The 14,814-nt window shown below is 40.6% G+C and overlaps 1 protein-coding gene across 1 annotated transcript in view; it reads right to left on the reverse strand.

The window, feature by feature from the left end:
* The window catches only part of ITPR2 (inositol 1,4,5-trisphosphate receptor type 2), a 346,451-nt gene that overhangs the window by 23,603 nt on the left and 308,034 nt on the right, over nucleotides 1–14,814 (reverse strand). Inside the window, exons 50-55 of the mRNA XM_026652241.2 lie at nucleotides 13,674–13,838; nucleotides 10,506–10,701; nucleotides 8,429–8,521; nucleotides 5,392–5,522; nucleotides 4,047–4,212; nucleotides 2,701–2,861 (exon numbers count right to left, since the gene is read on the reverse strand). Of these exons, the coding sequence (XP_026508026.1) occupies nucleotides 2,701–2,861; nucleotides 4,047–4,212; nucleotides 5,392–5,522; nucleotides 8,429–8,521; nucleotides 10,506–10,701; nucleotides 13,674–13,838 (912 nt within the window). The remainder of the gene's footprint in view (nucleotides 1–2,700; nucleotides 2,862–4,046; nucleotides 4,213–5,391; nucleotides 5,523–8,428; nucleotides 8,522–10,505; nucleotides 10,702–13,673; nucleotides 13,839–14,814) is intronic.

Consider the following 14,814-nt stretch of genomic DNA (forward strand, 5'->3'; position numbering starts at 1 on the left):
CCTGCTGGGAGGTGGGCGGAGGAAGGCTACTTGAAGCTGAGCTCCATTAACCCTCAGCATTCACTGAATGATACCCCAAAGGTCTGAGTCTTAGTGATCAGCTTGAGGCCCAAAGTATGGAGATGATCTCTCAAAGTTCATCAGTGTGAGGACTCAGGGTTTTGGTTCACCCCATTACACAGCTAATAACTATGTTCATATCCCTCTCTCTCTGTTTTACACAGCTACTGAAGCTGTCCAAAAAATCACCATCTGACTGACTGTAAATGGAAAAATGTGACATGGTCCAGGAGGGTGATGGATCAGCTCCTCAGCACTAACTGAATTAGCTGAACTGGGTGCTCAGCAACTTGATGGTGCCGAGGTGTAGAACTTCTCCCTCCAGTGCTGCATATCCATTTGAACAGCCCTTGTATTTCCCTCCACAGCGAGCGCCGCTGGAGTGGCTGCATAGAGCTTGACATTTTAACTAGAACTGGCCAAAAAGTTTCCAGGGAAATTGAATTTCAACAAACACTGAGAGAAATAAATTGCCCTCCCTCCCAACATCTTCCAACTACTCCAACTTCCTTTCTCTCCTAGATCGCGGCCTACAGTTATTGCTCTCTCCCATTGTCAGCAGTATGTAGACACTTGCATGAAGCAGCCTCCTTACACTGAAGTCATGATTGCTTTTAAATACCCCTATGAAAAACAAACAATACTTCCCCATTCAAAAAAAATTCCCCCCAGTAACAAACTCGGACTCCTCCACAAGCTAAGCCATCTGCTTCTCAGCACAGGAGTGGGATTTTCAAACTGATCAATTCAGCACTTGAGGTTAAAGGTAGTTTGATGCCTTTGTTAATATTTTAGAGATGTGAGTCTGGAGCACCCGCCATTAGGGCTAATGTAAAATACATTAGTGCATTGCATTGGAAAAATCCAACTGCTGGCATCAGAGGATTAACATGTACTATGAATATCAATACACACATTGGAATAAATATGAATACTTAACATACTTCCAAAGTTTAAAAACAAAAAATTGTTGGAGGGGGAGAGAGGAAACTGCACAGGAGAGAACTCTCTAACCTGTAATTTTGTCAGTCCATGATTTTAAATACCGACTTGCACTGGGATAAAGTGGAAACAGATCAAAGGGTAACTTTTAAAGGCTTCTGCCACTATGTTCAAATGGTTTATCCACACAGAGCAGTGCACATAGTTTTACTCTGATTTTCTGTTCTTTCCACCCTATTGGAAAGTGCAGATTCAATATTTCCTTGCAGCATTCATAATCAGAGATTGGGGATGTCTCAGACAATTTGAAATTCCTATGTACATGGCTGCTCTTCTGTCCCTGCCCAATGCATGCCCGTATCATCTCAGGACACCATTACATGTCTCATATTCAACAAGACTCCATTCCGGCAAAGCACTTAAGCACCTGCTTAACTTTAAGCACTTGAGTCAAAGAAACTACTCTCACATTTAAAGTTAAGCAGGTACTTAAGTGATTCGTGGACTAAAATAGCAAGTGAAGTCAGCTAGTGAGAATGAGCAGTATATTTAATTAAAGGCTTGAACAACAACAAAAGATCAGCCAGTCATCAGAAGAAATGGTGCTCTAGAGAATGAAAAATGCACACAGGGCCTGGTACACTCTTGCCTACATCCTTTTCTGGGATACAAATATACCAATCCTTGGTCATATTCATAGGTCAGCTTCTGCTACCATAGATCCTAGTGGAAGACGCCAACAGTGGAAATCTGGAAGGGAGAGCTAGGGCTGTGCCAATTTGGCATATCTCCTGAACAGCCGCCTCTGGTGGGGCTGCTCTGGATTCCTGACTATGGGAACGTCTATACTTACCTCCGGGTCCGGCGGTAAGCAATCGATCTTCTGGGATCGATTTATCGCGTCTTGTCTAGACGCGATAAATTGATCCCGGAAGTGCTCGCCGTCGACGCCGGTACTCCTGCTCCGCGAGAGGAGTACGCGAAGTCGACGGGGGAGCCTGCCTGCCGCGTCTGGACCCACGGTAAGTTCGAACTAAGGTACTTCGACTTCAGCTACGTTATTAACGTAGCTGAAGTTGCGTATCTTAGTTCCAAGTGTGGACCAGGCCTATGAGTGAAATCTACTTTTCCCAGTGGAAATCTCTGGAGGGAGGGTGACCATGGCAACATTGCCATCTCTCCCTCAAATGGCTCCCCCTAGGTTGCCAGGCAGCTGCAGGAATGTAATTCCCTGGGAATCTAAACTGGTGCAAGCCACCGCAAAGGACATCCTCCAGCTTTTCTGATCACCACAGCAGCTCTACTTGGTCTTTTTAATAGTTCAGTGGAGGAGTAGGAGAAAGAGCTACTTTTCAGTGCTGACCCTGTATTCTGTTACTCAGCAGGGGTTATTTTGCTGGACAGCAGCCCAGTGATCCTGGACAAAGGAGCAGTAGCAGATGTTCTGATCCAGGCTCTTTGGGCTGGTTTGGCTAATGAGGGGAACCCACAGAGAAGGAGAGCCAATGTAAAGACTGTAGCCTTTATCTTGTTCATTATGATGGAGATTGGGCTTTGCTACAGTCCATCGCAGACATATAAAAATGTTTTTAAAAATAGAGATCAAAGCTTCTCATTGTTAAGGAAAAAAACACCCCTGCTATATCTGCAAGGAACATCTTTCAACTGCATAAAGCACAGCTCACGCAAATGACTCACCACAATCATTTGAGCCACGTAACTTTCAGGACCAGTGTATTCGGTTGGGTCTTTCACTTTGACCAGAACGATAAAGTACAAATAATGCCACATGTTGTGTTCTGACTTTATGTGCTCCTCAAATGAAACGGTCTTATTGTCAAACTTGTCTCTCTCAAGTCCTGCAAAAGACACAAAACATAATGTGATATTTCACCTGATCAACATTTATCTTCATTGCCAGTGTAAAAATAAACTCGGAAAAATGTCAGAGAAAGGATGTTAATTTAAAAGCTATAATTACAAACAGTGACTGCTATGCAAGACCTCCAGCCACTAAAGAATTTCTGACAAAATTATTTCAGCCCCATATTTATTCTTTCATGATATTCCTTCTTAATAACAATACAATTAAATATCTTACACTTTTATAGTGCCTTCTGTCCTGAGGAATAAAGTGCTTTACAAGCTTTGGCTCTGATCCTGCAAAAAATAGACTACAGATACGAGCTGTGTAAGTTAACATGTAGTATTGCCACATAGGCCTTGATCTTGCATAGATTTATGAACATGCTTAGTTTTAAGCATGTGAATAGCCCTACTGAAGCTTCAGAGGGGCTGCTTGTGTGCTTAAATGCATGTAAGTCTTTGCAGGATTGAGACTCAAGTCATGAGAAAAACTGTTTGTTGTAACCACTTGTGCAATAGATTAAAAACTATGGCTGAGTGTCATGCCCAGGGAGGACAGGGATGCATGGAATTATTTAATCTGTTACAATTTCCCCAATCTGCTTTGCTATGGAGACCTGAGCAGAGATTAAAGCTTCCCTCATGTGAAATCTTCCAGTGGGTATAGGGTCCCTTCTTAGAATGGGGAGGTGTGATTTGCATCTCTCTGCACCAGCAAGGGCGAATCATAATCAGAAAAGTTCTATGTAATGACACCTCTTATTCAATTTATCTGCTCCTGTGTCTCTTCAGAGTCACGTCTCCTTATCAAGTGGACAGGCTGTGCTACAATTAACATCCTGGAGCCTGTACTGCTACAGAAGAGTGTGTTGTATTTTTATCTGTTTCGTTATTCGACAACATCAATAACTGCGCTCCAACTACAGAGCCTTCATTATTGGTGATGGTGCAAACAGTGGGATGAATACAGCTTGACTCTCAGATCCCAAGTGGAACTCACAGAGCCAGTTGTTAGAAAAGTCATCTTTTGACTTGTAAACTGCTGCCAGGAAGGAAGAAATGTAGAATCCCACTCTACCATTTTTACAGTTACTTTTCAAGGGATGACTGCCCTTCAGACGCTCTCTCATTTATGGAGCTTTCCCCACCAAATGCCACTGTAGCTCAATAGCACCCACCACAAATAAAACAGGTTGTCTTTAAGATTTCCTCTTTCTTCTGTTTTTCACTCCTAAGGTCAGCAAATGTATCAATGATGACTCCAAAGATGAGGTTCAGAACAATAATTATGACGATGAAATAAAATAGAAGATCATAAACAACTCGGGCAGCAAACAAGGGCTCCTGAAACAATAAGAAGGTTTCAGTATGATATAAAAATAGCACACAACTAAAATATTAAACCACCAGGTACCTTTTCAGAACATTAGCTACAGTAAAGCAAGGCACAGATGCAGGTCTTAGGCCAAACCCTGCACACCTTACTCATATCAGCAGTCTAACTGAAGCCAAAGGGGTTACTCATATGAGCAGAGTAAGCACGATTTGGCTTTATATGCTTTTATCCCCTCCTCTTTGGATTTTCTGTAGTTCTCTATTGCTGCCAATGTTCCCTGGTTCCATGCTGTAGTAAGGTTCCTTCTGAGCAAGGCTGGATTGGACTCTTAAGAGAACCATAAGGCCCTCTGCCCATCAAGGCAGACAGGAGGCAGTGACTCCAGTGGACTATGGATCAGGACCTAGATTACTATTATCAACAAGGAGCTCTTTTCCCCCAAAGCTGAGTGCTCTATCGCTGCATTCTCATCATCCCTCGCTGTTTGGTTAGCAAGAGAACATACTTGTGAACTTAGACCTGAGCTTTGCAGTGCAGAGCACCAACCACGGGGCTGTTATGGTGTCCTTGCACATACTGTGCATTCTGAACTAAAATGTCATTTTGTTGAAGTTATTAATTTTATTTTAAATGTATTACATTAAAACAAAAGCAAGTCCCCTTTGCTTTTTTAACTTTTGGAAGTTTATTGGTGTATTTGAAAATCTCTTTTGCCTTTGTTAGCAGAGTATGTTGCTTGATATGAGTAAATAATAGGATCTATTCCAATGCAGATGCTAGACTAAATCTCAGTGAACCATAAACCTGATATACTACAACCGAGAGTCTTGACATATATGCATCAATCAACCCCATTCAAAGGTTTGCATTTGATTCCTACTGTAATGGGAAACTGATCCAATCGGGCAACACTTCTTAGCACTGCTTGGAAAATTATAATATGCTCCAGCTCTCCAGAAAGGTAACTAGCACCTGGAGTTGCCTTCTTCATGTAAAATCACTGCATTGAGCTTTTGCTCTTCTCATTGAGCATTCCATCTGGTATGTTAAAATTACATTTGATAAGTCATCTGCGTGACATTCGAGTCGACTAGATAAAAATATTTCCTATATCCTGTAAAAGTTGATTTCAGAGCTCACGAGGCGCATGAGAAAATATACTTGCATTCTGTTAGACAAATGCTTACGTCTTTGGAAGGCTTTCTTAGCACATCCCCCACACCACCGCCATTTCTCAGGCCTTGGTTTAATACTGTAACGATGCACATTAGCAGAGTGTCACAGGTCCTCTCAATTCCATTCTCCTTTTCTTCCTCACCTACAACCACAACAAAGAAAGGCTTGTAAACCAAAGCATCAACTGATCACTCCCAACACAGCAATAGACACTCTGTTTATTAGAAAAAGTGGCTGCTACAGTAATTTGCCTTTCATCATTCTACATCTGTAATTATTTATCATCCCTATCAATTTTGAAGCCACAACATTATAGCTTTTTTGACAGCAATACACTTAACCTGACAGAGAGATGGTGAGAATCCTTATTTGTTCTCCCACAGGTAACCCAGCTAATAGCCCAAGTCTGCAAGCTTTATTCATGAGAATACTCTTTACTCATGCGAGTACTCCCACTGGCTTCAATGGACTCCTAAGTGCATAGCTGACACAGAGAGAAGTGATGTATGGGAATTAGAGGTACATTCAAAAGTTTGTCTCTTGTGAAATCATTCCCCTACATACGCTCGTATAAACCAAGTCATGCTATCATTTCCAGCTATTAAACAGCGGCTGGCTTATGCGTGACTCATTCTAGCAGTGATTGGGGTTAGGGCAAAGAACTAAGAACATGCCTTCTGAAGTAAATGAAAGACCCCTACTGACCTCAAAGTATTGGATTGGGCAATATAGGCCTGGAAATCTGGGTTCTATTCCTATGTATGCCACAGAATAGCTGAGTCATTGCAGCCAGGCTACATAGAAGTAGGCTGGGCCTTATGCATGAGAGTGCGCAGCGGGGGGCTGCATTGTCATAGGAATCCTGACCAACAGCCAGAATTCCTCCCGAGACTCCCATGCTGCAGTGGCAGTATGATCAGCTTTCAAAGAGGACAGTGTGCTGTGGTGACTGGTGCAGAGGGAGTAGAATCATGGCTGGCCTTTCTCCTGCCCCTACTCTTCCCTGTCTCTTTGGGATGCACTTGCTCATGCTGTGTGCCAGCCTTGCATAAGGTCAGCGTTTCTCCCATGTGCTGATTTTTAGTGTGGGGATTTCAGAAATAACACAATTTAATAAATGTCAATTTTCCGCTTCCCTGGTTCACTGAAATGGTATACATAAGAAATTACTGTGAAGGCGCCACACTCTGGGCTCTGAGATATCTTTGATTGACTGAAAACCCTTTGTTCAGTAAACCAAAATTCACCTTACGGATAATGCCTTATATCAATATTGATTTAAATAAAGGTTAGCAGAAAGAAAGGCAAAGCAATGGATGGTAAGTCCCTGAACCCAAAGACCTATGCCACTAATACACTATCGATATAGATATTTGTCAATCTTCCCTCCTAGAGTGTAATAATAATACACTACCAGATGTGATTATAATAATAATAATATCAGAGAAGTGGTAGGTAAGGTCCTATGGGAATTAAAACTAAGGGAAAAAGGAGTTCAGGAGAGCTGGCACTCTCAAAGGGACAATATTAAAGGCAAAGCAGCAAGCTATCCCAATATGAAGGAAAGATAGGAAGAACAGTAAGAGGCCAATATGGCTCCATCAGAAGCTCTTTAATGACCTGAAGATTAAAAAGGAATCGTACAGAAAGTGGAAACATGGATAGGTTGCTAAGGATGAGTAGAAAAGAACAGCACAAGCAGGTAGGCAGAAAATCAAAGGCTAAGGCACAAAATGGGTCACATCTAGCCAGGAACATCAGCCAATAGAAAGAGGATCTATAATACAGTAGGCGCAAGAGAGACAAAGGAAAGTGCAGGTCCACTTCTTAATGGGGAAGGAGAACTAATAACAGACATCAAGAAGGCTGAGGTGTTTAATGCCTATTTTGCTTCAGTCTTTACTAAAAAGGTTAATGGTGACTATTGCTTAACACCATGAATATTAACAGCAAGGGGGAATGAACGCAAGCCAGAATAGGGAAGAAAAGGTTTGAGTTAGATATACTCAAGTGAGCAGGGCCTGGCGAAATTCATCATGGATATTTAAGGAATTAGCTGAAGCAATCTTGGAACCATTAGCAATCATCTTCAGGAACACATGGGCCACGGGGTGAGGTCCCCAAGAACTGGAGAAGGGCAAACATAGTACCTTTAAAAAGTACCATAGTATCTTTAAAAAGGAGGAACAAGGAGGACCTGGGGAATAACAGACTCACCAGTCTAACTTTGATACCTGGAAAGATATTGGAACAAATTAAATAATTTGTAAGCACCTAGTTATAGCCAACTTAACACCCTCCTTTGACAGGGTTACCTGCCTTATGAATAGGGGGGAAGCAGTAGACTTAATATATCTTGATTTTTAGTAAGGCTTTTGACAAATCTGACGTGACATTCTCATAAGCAAACTAGTTCACTATTTCCCCTATATAGTTAGTTTCCTCAGTTGTTTTTCTCTCTCAGTAACAGGAGAGAGAAAAACATACTTACTAAAAGTCACTTAGTGCACATTAGTAGTGGAGGGCTATAGTACGTGAAACTACTTTTAAAGTTTTTTTTTTAAATTGACTAGATTTCATGCTGACAATGTCCCTTTAACTTAGCTTTTCAAGCTAAATTGCATCTGAGACAAAGTGTATCCAGACATTCAGTGGCATATGCTGCATTACTAAGACCAACTTATGAGATCCTAAATTGGAGCTAACAGCTGCTGTCTCACTAAAGGTAAGGATAAAGCTGATCAGCTGCTGGCTTTTGTGATCCATGAACGCAGCTAGAAGGCAGATATTTGTACACATCAGTATTAAGATTCAAAATTTGATTTTGATAACAAATAAATGTCCGTGTATTTGGAAATTAGGTGTGGGAAGCACTCACACTCTAGGCAAGTTGCCCGCACAGCTCTCAGTGTAGAAAAATGTGGCCACTTCTGACTTCGAATAACGATAGTCAATTTTCCTGACAAGAAAAACCTCTCCTGTGTAGTAGTAACTTACAAACACTTCTACTTTAAATGTATCACCATTTGGGGGGGCTTTTGTACTAACCTGGGTTGGTAATAGGTAGGGCAGTAGAGCAATTTTCTTTTGCACATGTTTCCATCATGGACGTTAGAGTTGTGGTAGGAACTTCACCAATACCTGACAAAATGAAAAGCAGGATATTGATCAAGAGGCATATGCTGTAAAGTACATCTATTAGACATACCAAGCGCATTGACACAAAGTTTAAAATCACAAATCTCTTGAAATGAATTCTTGATTTATTTTTAAAAAAAAATCAAGAAGAACAAATTAGATCACGGCAGAAAGAAAGCATTCAGCATGAACAGCTCAGAACTATGTCAAGGAAGAATTACACACTATTTTACAGTTACAGTACATCACAGCTATTCCACCATTACATTTCCGTAAATTAATGAATCTACATCCAATGCTGCTACTTCTAGTTGGAACAAAATGTATTCAAACAACGATCAGATATGAAAATAATGTCAGTTTTAAAACCATTAGATAAATTATTCACAAAGGCTGACAAGCAGGACACCGAGCTGATATTCAGTTTTCATGAATCTAGAATATTTAGGAGTTTTCAAGGATAAAAACACAGTTTGGTACTCATTTGTAAATATGTATGGGTTTGAGTAAAACACTAATTTAACATTCCCAAAGTGGGTAAATGTGTACATCAGCTTGATTTTATCAAACACCAATTTCACCCTGTGCATTGCAGACAATTTACAGCATTTCAGATCAGTGTTGCAAAAAGTTTAAGGAGCAAAAATGGTGGCAAAAATCATTCACTCCAAATAATAGTCCAAAGTATAGTAGGCTGTTTAAGCAGTGAAAATGGATTCATTCTGACTTTTTCCCATCTGAGGAGTGTTAAGCTAACATTTTAAATGAATTTTTGCTGTACAATATTCTGCTAACCTGACATCTTCTAATGCCATCCGTATATTTTCTTGACTAGATTCTCATGTATGAATGCTAGCAAGAACACAACAAGCCACACAAAATCTCCAGAGAACCCAACAAGGGGAACACAGAAATATAGGGATTGCCACCCTGGATCAGACCAGTGGTTCATAGAGTCAGGAATCTTGTTTCCAACAGTGGTCACAGGAACTTTCTGAAATTAAATTTCAAGTTCTTGATCTCAGCCTGGAAGTTTTTTTTTTTTTTAAAGTTACATACAAACCAACTCAACCTTTTCAAGTGATCCAAATATGGAAAACAAGGTGTAGCTAAGAAATGTCAGATAGCTCCAAAATGGCTTTATTAATACTTCTCCCTTGGTATGCTCAGTATCCTGAATGAGCTTTGCCTTATTTGAATACATTTAGTTTTGAAATAACTTTAAAAAGTACCAAAGTTATGAATGTTTGGATAGTGTACAGAGCATGTGCAGTATTGACTAGATACTGCTAGGTGCCAAGTGCCTTTTGTTAGGTATAAGGTGCTCAGCGCATTCAAGGATCAGCCCCTAAAGGAATTAATCACAAGCCCATATTGTTTGGTCTAAGGGTAAAATTTTGACTCCATGATTTTACTAGGGCCAGGATTTTACCCTTAAAGTCTGTGTATAGAACTTGCAGTGTATTTAACAGAAGTTCTATGAAAGTTCCATACACGCGCTGCAGATTTAACAATAAATTTCCACCTGGATTTAAAAAAAATAAAAAAATCAGTCATACAATTTTAACCGATTTAGTAGACGTATACATCAGCATAGGGCACCATGCATGAAACAATACATTCCGTGTACAAGATGCATTAAAAAGCTATATTTAACTTGCTATGACTTACTCTTCTCGAACAATAGTGAAGTGTGTAATGTTTCGTTAAAATTCCAACGTGAATTGGAATGGGAACAAAGTAAATGAATTAACTTGTGTGATTTTTTTAGTAATATTTCAAAAGATGAGCCTAGGTCCGAAACAAACCTATGGAGAAAAATTTTACCCGACTAGAATTAATCTGTTAACGAGCCCTATGGCACTGATTCTGTTCCTGTTGGAATCAATGGAAAAACCCTTGGATTGACTTTAAAGGGAGCAGAATTATCCTCATAGAAATGCTAAATTTCAGCAGGACGATGATAAATTTGAGGTAAAAGCAATACCTGCAATAGGTGTTCTGTTTTTCAACCGGTCCACCTCCATGATGAAGTCATCTTTCAAGAACAGGAACCCAACGATGGAGAAGAGGTAGACCAGGATGAGAGCTAGCACTGCAGTAAGGATAATGGAGCGGCCATTTCGGGTAACACTTTTTATGACATTGAGCAAAGTCTCCTCTCTGTACACCAAATCGAACAGCTAGAAAAAATATAATACAGGAAAATCCGAATAAAGATGATAATATGCAGATGCTAGTTGGGAACACCTCCTCAACTCAGGAAATATACCTAGGCCAAATCCTGACGTCAGATACGTGCACATACAATTCCCACTGGTATCAGTGGGCAGAAGGCAGAATTTGGCATATGATAAACTTTATTAACACACATTATTGTACAACCAACTTAAGAGGAATACTATACAACAGATATGGACTGATCCAGACTTCGGTAACATTCAGAAAGAGGATCCAAACTTAGTAGTTTCCCCCCATATGTATAATGGGCTAGACCAAAATCCCAGATCCCAATGTCGCACGGTATGCAGAAGAGTGCAGATCTAGATTTAAAATTTTGCATTTTGGGCCCATCTACTGTATGAATACAGTTAAGCCCCCGATTCTGCAAACATGCACGTGAATAACCTGAAGTCCATTGAGCTGACGGGGCTACTTTGGTATTTAAAGTTACACATGTGTCAGCAGGCTGTACTTTGTTATGAAAAAGTAAAAATAATGTTACTGTTTCGTATAACCCTGTAAAATTCGTATTATTTGTGTAGCATAACCTGTGTTGCTAGGATTTAACTTTAAGGGAAATATACATAAAGATAACATTTTTTCGATGTCAAGTTCCTAAACATAATAATTAATAATGATGAATTCATTTCAAGAAACTATAGCTTTTTTCTTTTATAATTCTGGTTTGTATTAGTGTTCTATAATTCTTTGGGTCTTATCTTCAATATATGTATTTCAACTCCAAAATACACAGATTACAGCTATGAGATGACACAGAATGATTTATCAGAATCGTCCATAGTAGACGGTATTAGTCATAATTCAGGAGATCTAAAATCCACATACTTGAGAGGATTAATAATAGAGGAAAAAAAGGGAAAAAAATCATCATTCATGCCATAATATACGAAGCCTAAAATTAGGAACAAAAATAAGTTTTGAGTAGTTCCACTACCAAGTGAATATATGTGGAAGTAACTAGGGAATGTTTACAATTATACCATGAATGAATCATGGACGTTTGTCATTCAAAACCAGTAAAAACTTAGTCATATCAGTATTTCTTAAAACTTTTTCACAGTGAGGTCTATATCTTAGGACTGAGATCCTTCCATGGACAACCTTCCCCTCCTGATAGGCTGTTCCTGATTCCACACCACCTCGGTGGCAGCTACTGTAATCCATATTACAACATAGTGACATCAGGACAATATTACAAAGGCAAAATTAAAATAAATTCTCTTTAACGCCTTGTGTATAGGGGGTCAGTTACAGTCTCCATTTTGTCTCCCTGCTGTTTGTTTATTCTCCCTGGATGTAGGATTTTACACTATTGGAACAGAACCCGCTTTCATGTCTTGTAACCCCCCTCTGCTCTAAATCAATACAGGTCACTTGGACACTTGGTTGTATCATCTGGGGTGTTTGCTATGCTTATAATTTTGGTGTTACTTAAAAGTTTGATCACAGTTGAATTTATACCAAATAAAGACCCTGTAAGACAGATCTTCACAAATAGACTTTACTGCCTGTTTTATGCCCCTCAAATGCAAAACTTACATTTCACACTTCTTTTGGTTAAAAAAAAAAATCTCCAATATTAAAACTAACTGCTGGTTTGGTGAATCTCTCTCTTAGTTACACGGTGTTTAGTGGTCTCTTACACTGAGAATATGAGTACTCACCAGCATGAATGAGTTACAGGTGGGATGGGTGGGGACTTTCAATGGGACATGTACTCTTTAGTCACTTGGGTACTTTTAAAAATCCCACCCTATATAACAAATAATAGACTCTTCAGGAATACATTTTTAAAGCCAGGCCTTATATATTGTTTCAGGAACAAGAGTCACATTAATTTTAAAGCAGCTAAAATCCTGGCCCTAATGAAGTCCATAGATGTTTTGCAATTGACTTACTGGGGCCAAGATTTCATCCGGAGAGTCTGTACCACATCTTGAAAATTTACACCACTGAGCCTACTTATGTCCTCACATATTAGCACAACTCCTGTTAACGTTAGTGACAATAGGACGGATCTATGTAAGCACAAAACTAGATTTTGAAAATTTGATTTCAATAGGGGTTTTAGTAGAGCACGGACTGAAGCCCTTTAGCGTTGAAAGCAGGATCTATATGAAACTCTGTAAATACTGGACATAGACTCGATTGTTCAGGAAACTGAGAAAAATGTAAATCTGAGTATAATGAAAGGTGAAAGCCATTGAAATGTACCGGGGTTTATGAAATCTGTCCAAAAGGTTTACACACCACAGAATAAAATGGAAGTGATTAAAAACCAATTAAGAGCATCAAAAAGGGCTTTTATTAATGCTCTTCGGCTTGAAGAGTTGAGTTTCAAGATCATATTTTGTATGGAATTACTTTCAGTACACCGGTAGTGTATTATGAAAGGAATTCCACCTGTGTCAGTAGAATTGAAGAAAATGAAGGAAACATATTTAAAATGTCTTCAGGCTACATGTCAGAAGCATCCAATCTCTCACCAACTGCAAAACAGTCCCATCAATTTATTAAAATAATTAATTACATTTATTCCCTACTGACTAAGGAGAGCCCATTGTGCTAGGCACTGTAGTAGACCGTTCCTGTCCTGAAGAGCTTACAGTCTAACTAGACAAGACAAACAGAGGGTAGTGGAAAGGATACAGCATACAAACGTAGAGTTGGGGAGGGATGGGGGCAAAGAGAAGGCTGTTTGATGATTTTCTGGAATGAAATGTGTAGACCTCTGTAACACAGGCAATAAGTCCTAACAAAAACAGTAGCTTCTAACGGGCAGCCACATAACGGTATGCTAAAAATACCCATGATTTGGCATGATTGTGAGGAAGAAATCAAAGACAGCTGCACGGGTAATGGTATTTTCTATTTTTGCAAGGTCTCCCGCTCCCCGGCGGCACATACTCACCAGGAAACTATAGAAGAATTCATGCACACAGAGGCCCAGCATGCAGACCAGGACGTATGCTACGTGGTAGAGAAAGGCCATGTCCATAACGACGGCTCTGTAGCCTCGAGTGAATGTGCCACGGTTTCCAACAAAGCTCACCAGAAATACTATTTTGTTACAAAGCTGGGGGGAGATCACAAGGCTAGGTTTACTACATCAGAACAATATTACCATCATCGATTCATATTGTGATAGCGCCTCAGAGCCCTAGTCATGGACCAGGACGCCAGGTGCTGTACGAAGAGATTAAAAGGACATTCCCTGCTCCCAAAGAGCTCACAGTCGAAGCGTGAGACAAGAGACGACAGGTGCAGATGGCCAGACTTCACTAGCAGTTTGCAGAGCTGTTTTGCACAAAAGCCCTGGTCTTGCCCTTCCACTTCATTCTAAATATGCACATGGACACTATGTAATGTCATATAAGGCACACACAATACACTGAACAACATTACTCTGGAGCAGCCACCATTAGGAGTTTTTTCACGTTGACTGGGTGTGATGAAGTGGGACTGTTCTTAATGTTTTCTCTGAATACTGTGTGGGTGCCCCAGTTTCCCCTATGCAGTTCTTAAGTATCTAGGTGGTGGGAAAAGGGGGTGTAATTGTTGCAGAGCCCTAGAGGGCAGATGTGATGCTGTCTGGACAGAAAATGGCCGACACTCTGTCTCCTGACAACTAATGACCTGGGCCCCTCCTCTACAAAGGTGCCAGCTGAAGGTGTTGGAGAACAAAGGGATCAGGTGACCTCCTGGACCGGGAAAGGGACAAAGCCCAGAGGAGGAGGGGCTGGAGGGTGAGTCAGTTTGGGGCTGGCTGGGGACGTGGAGTGAAGTGCAGACTTGGTTGTCTGGCTGACTGCCCCCCAAAATGGACTCGGTGGAGGGGTCCTGTTCTCTGTACCTACAAGCTCTGTTTTAGACCGTGTTCCTGTCATCTAATAAACCTCTGTTTTATTGGCTGGCTAAGAATCAAGTCTGACTGCGAAGTTGGGGTGCAGAACCCTCTGGCTTCCCCAGGACCCGCCTGGGCAGACTCACTGTGGGAAGTGCACGGAGGGGCAGAGGATGCTGAATGCTCCAAAGGTCAGACCCAGGGGGTG

The sequence above is a fragment of the Terrapene carolina genome, unplaced genomic scaffold (genome assembly GCF_002925995.2).
Source record: "Terrapene carolina triunguis isolate 2854851 unplaced genomic scaffold, T_m_triunguis-2.0 Scaffold112, whole genome shotgun sequence".
Classification (NCBI taxonomy): Eukaryota; Metazoa; Chordata; order Testudines; family Emydidae; genus Terrapene; species Terrapene triunguis.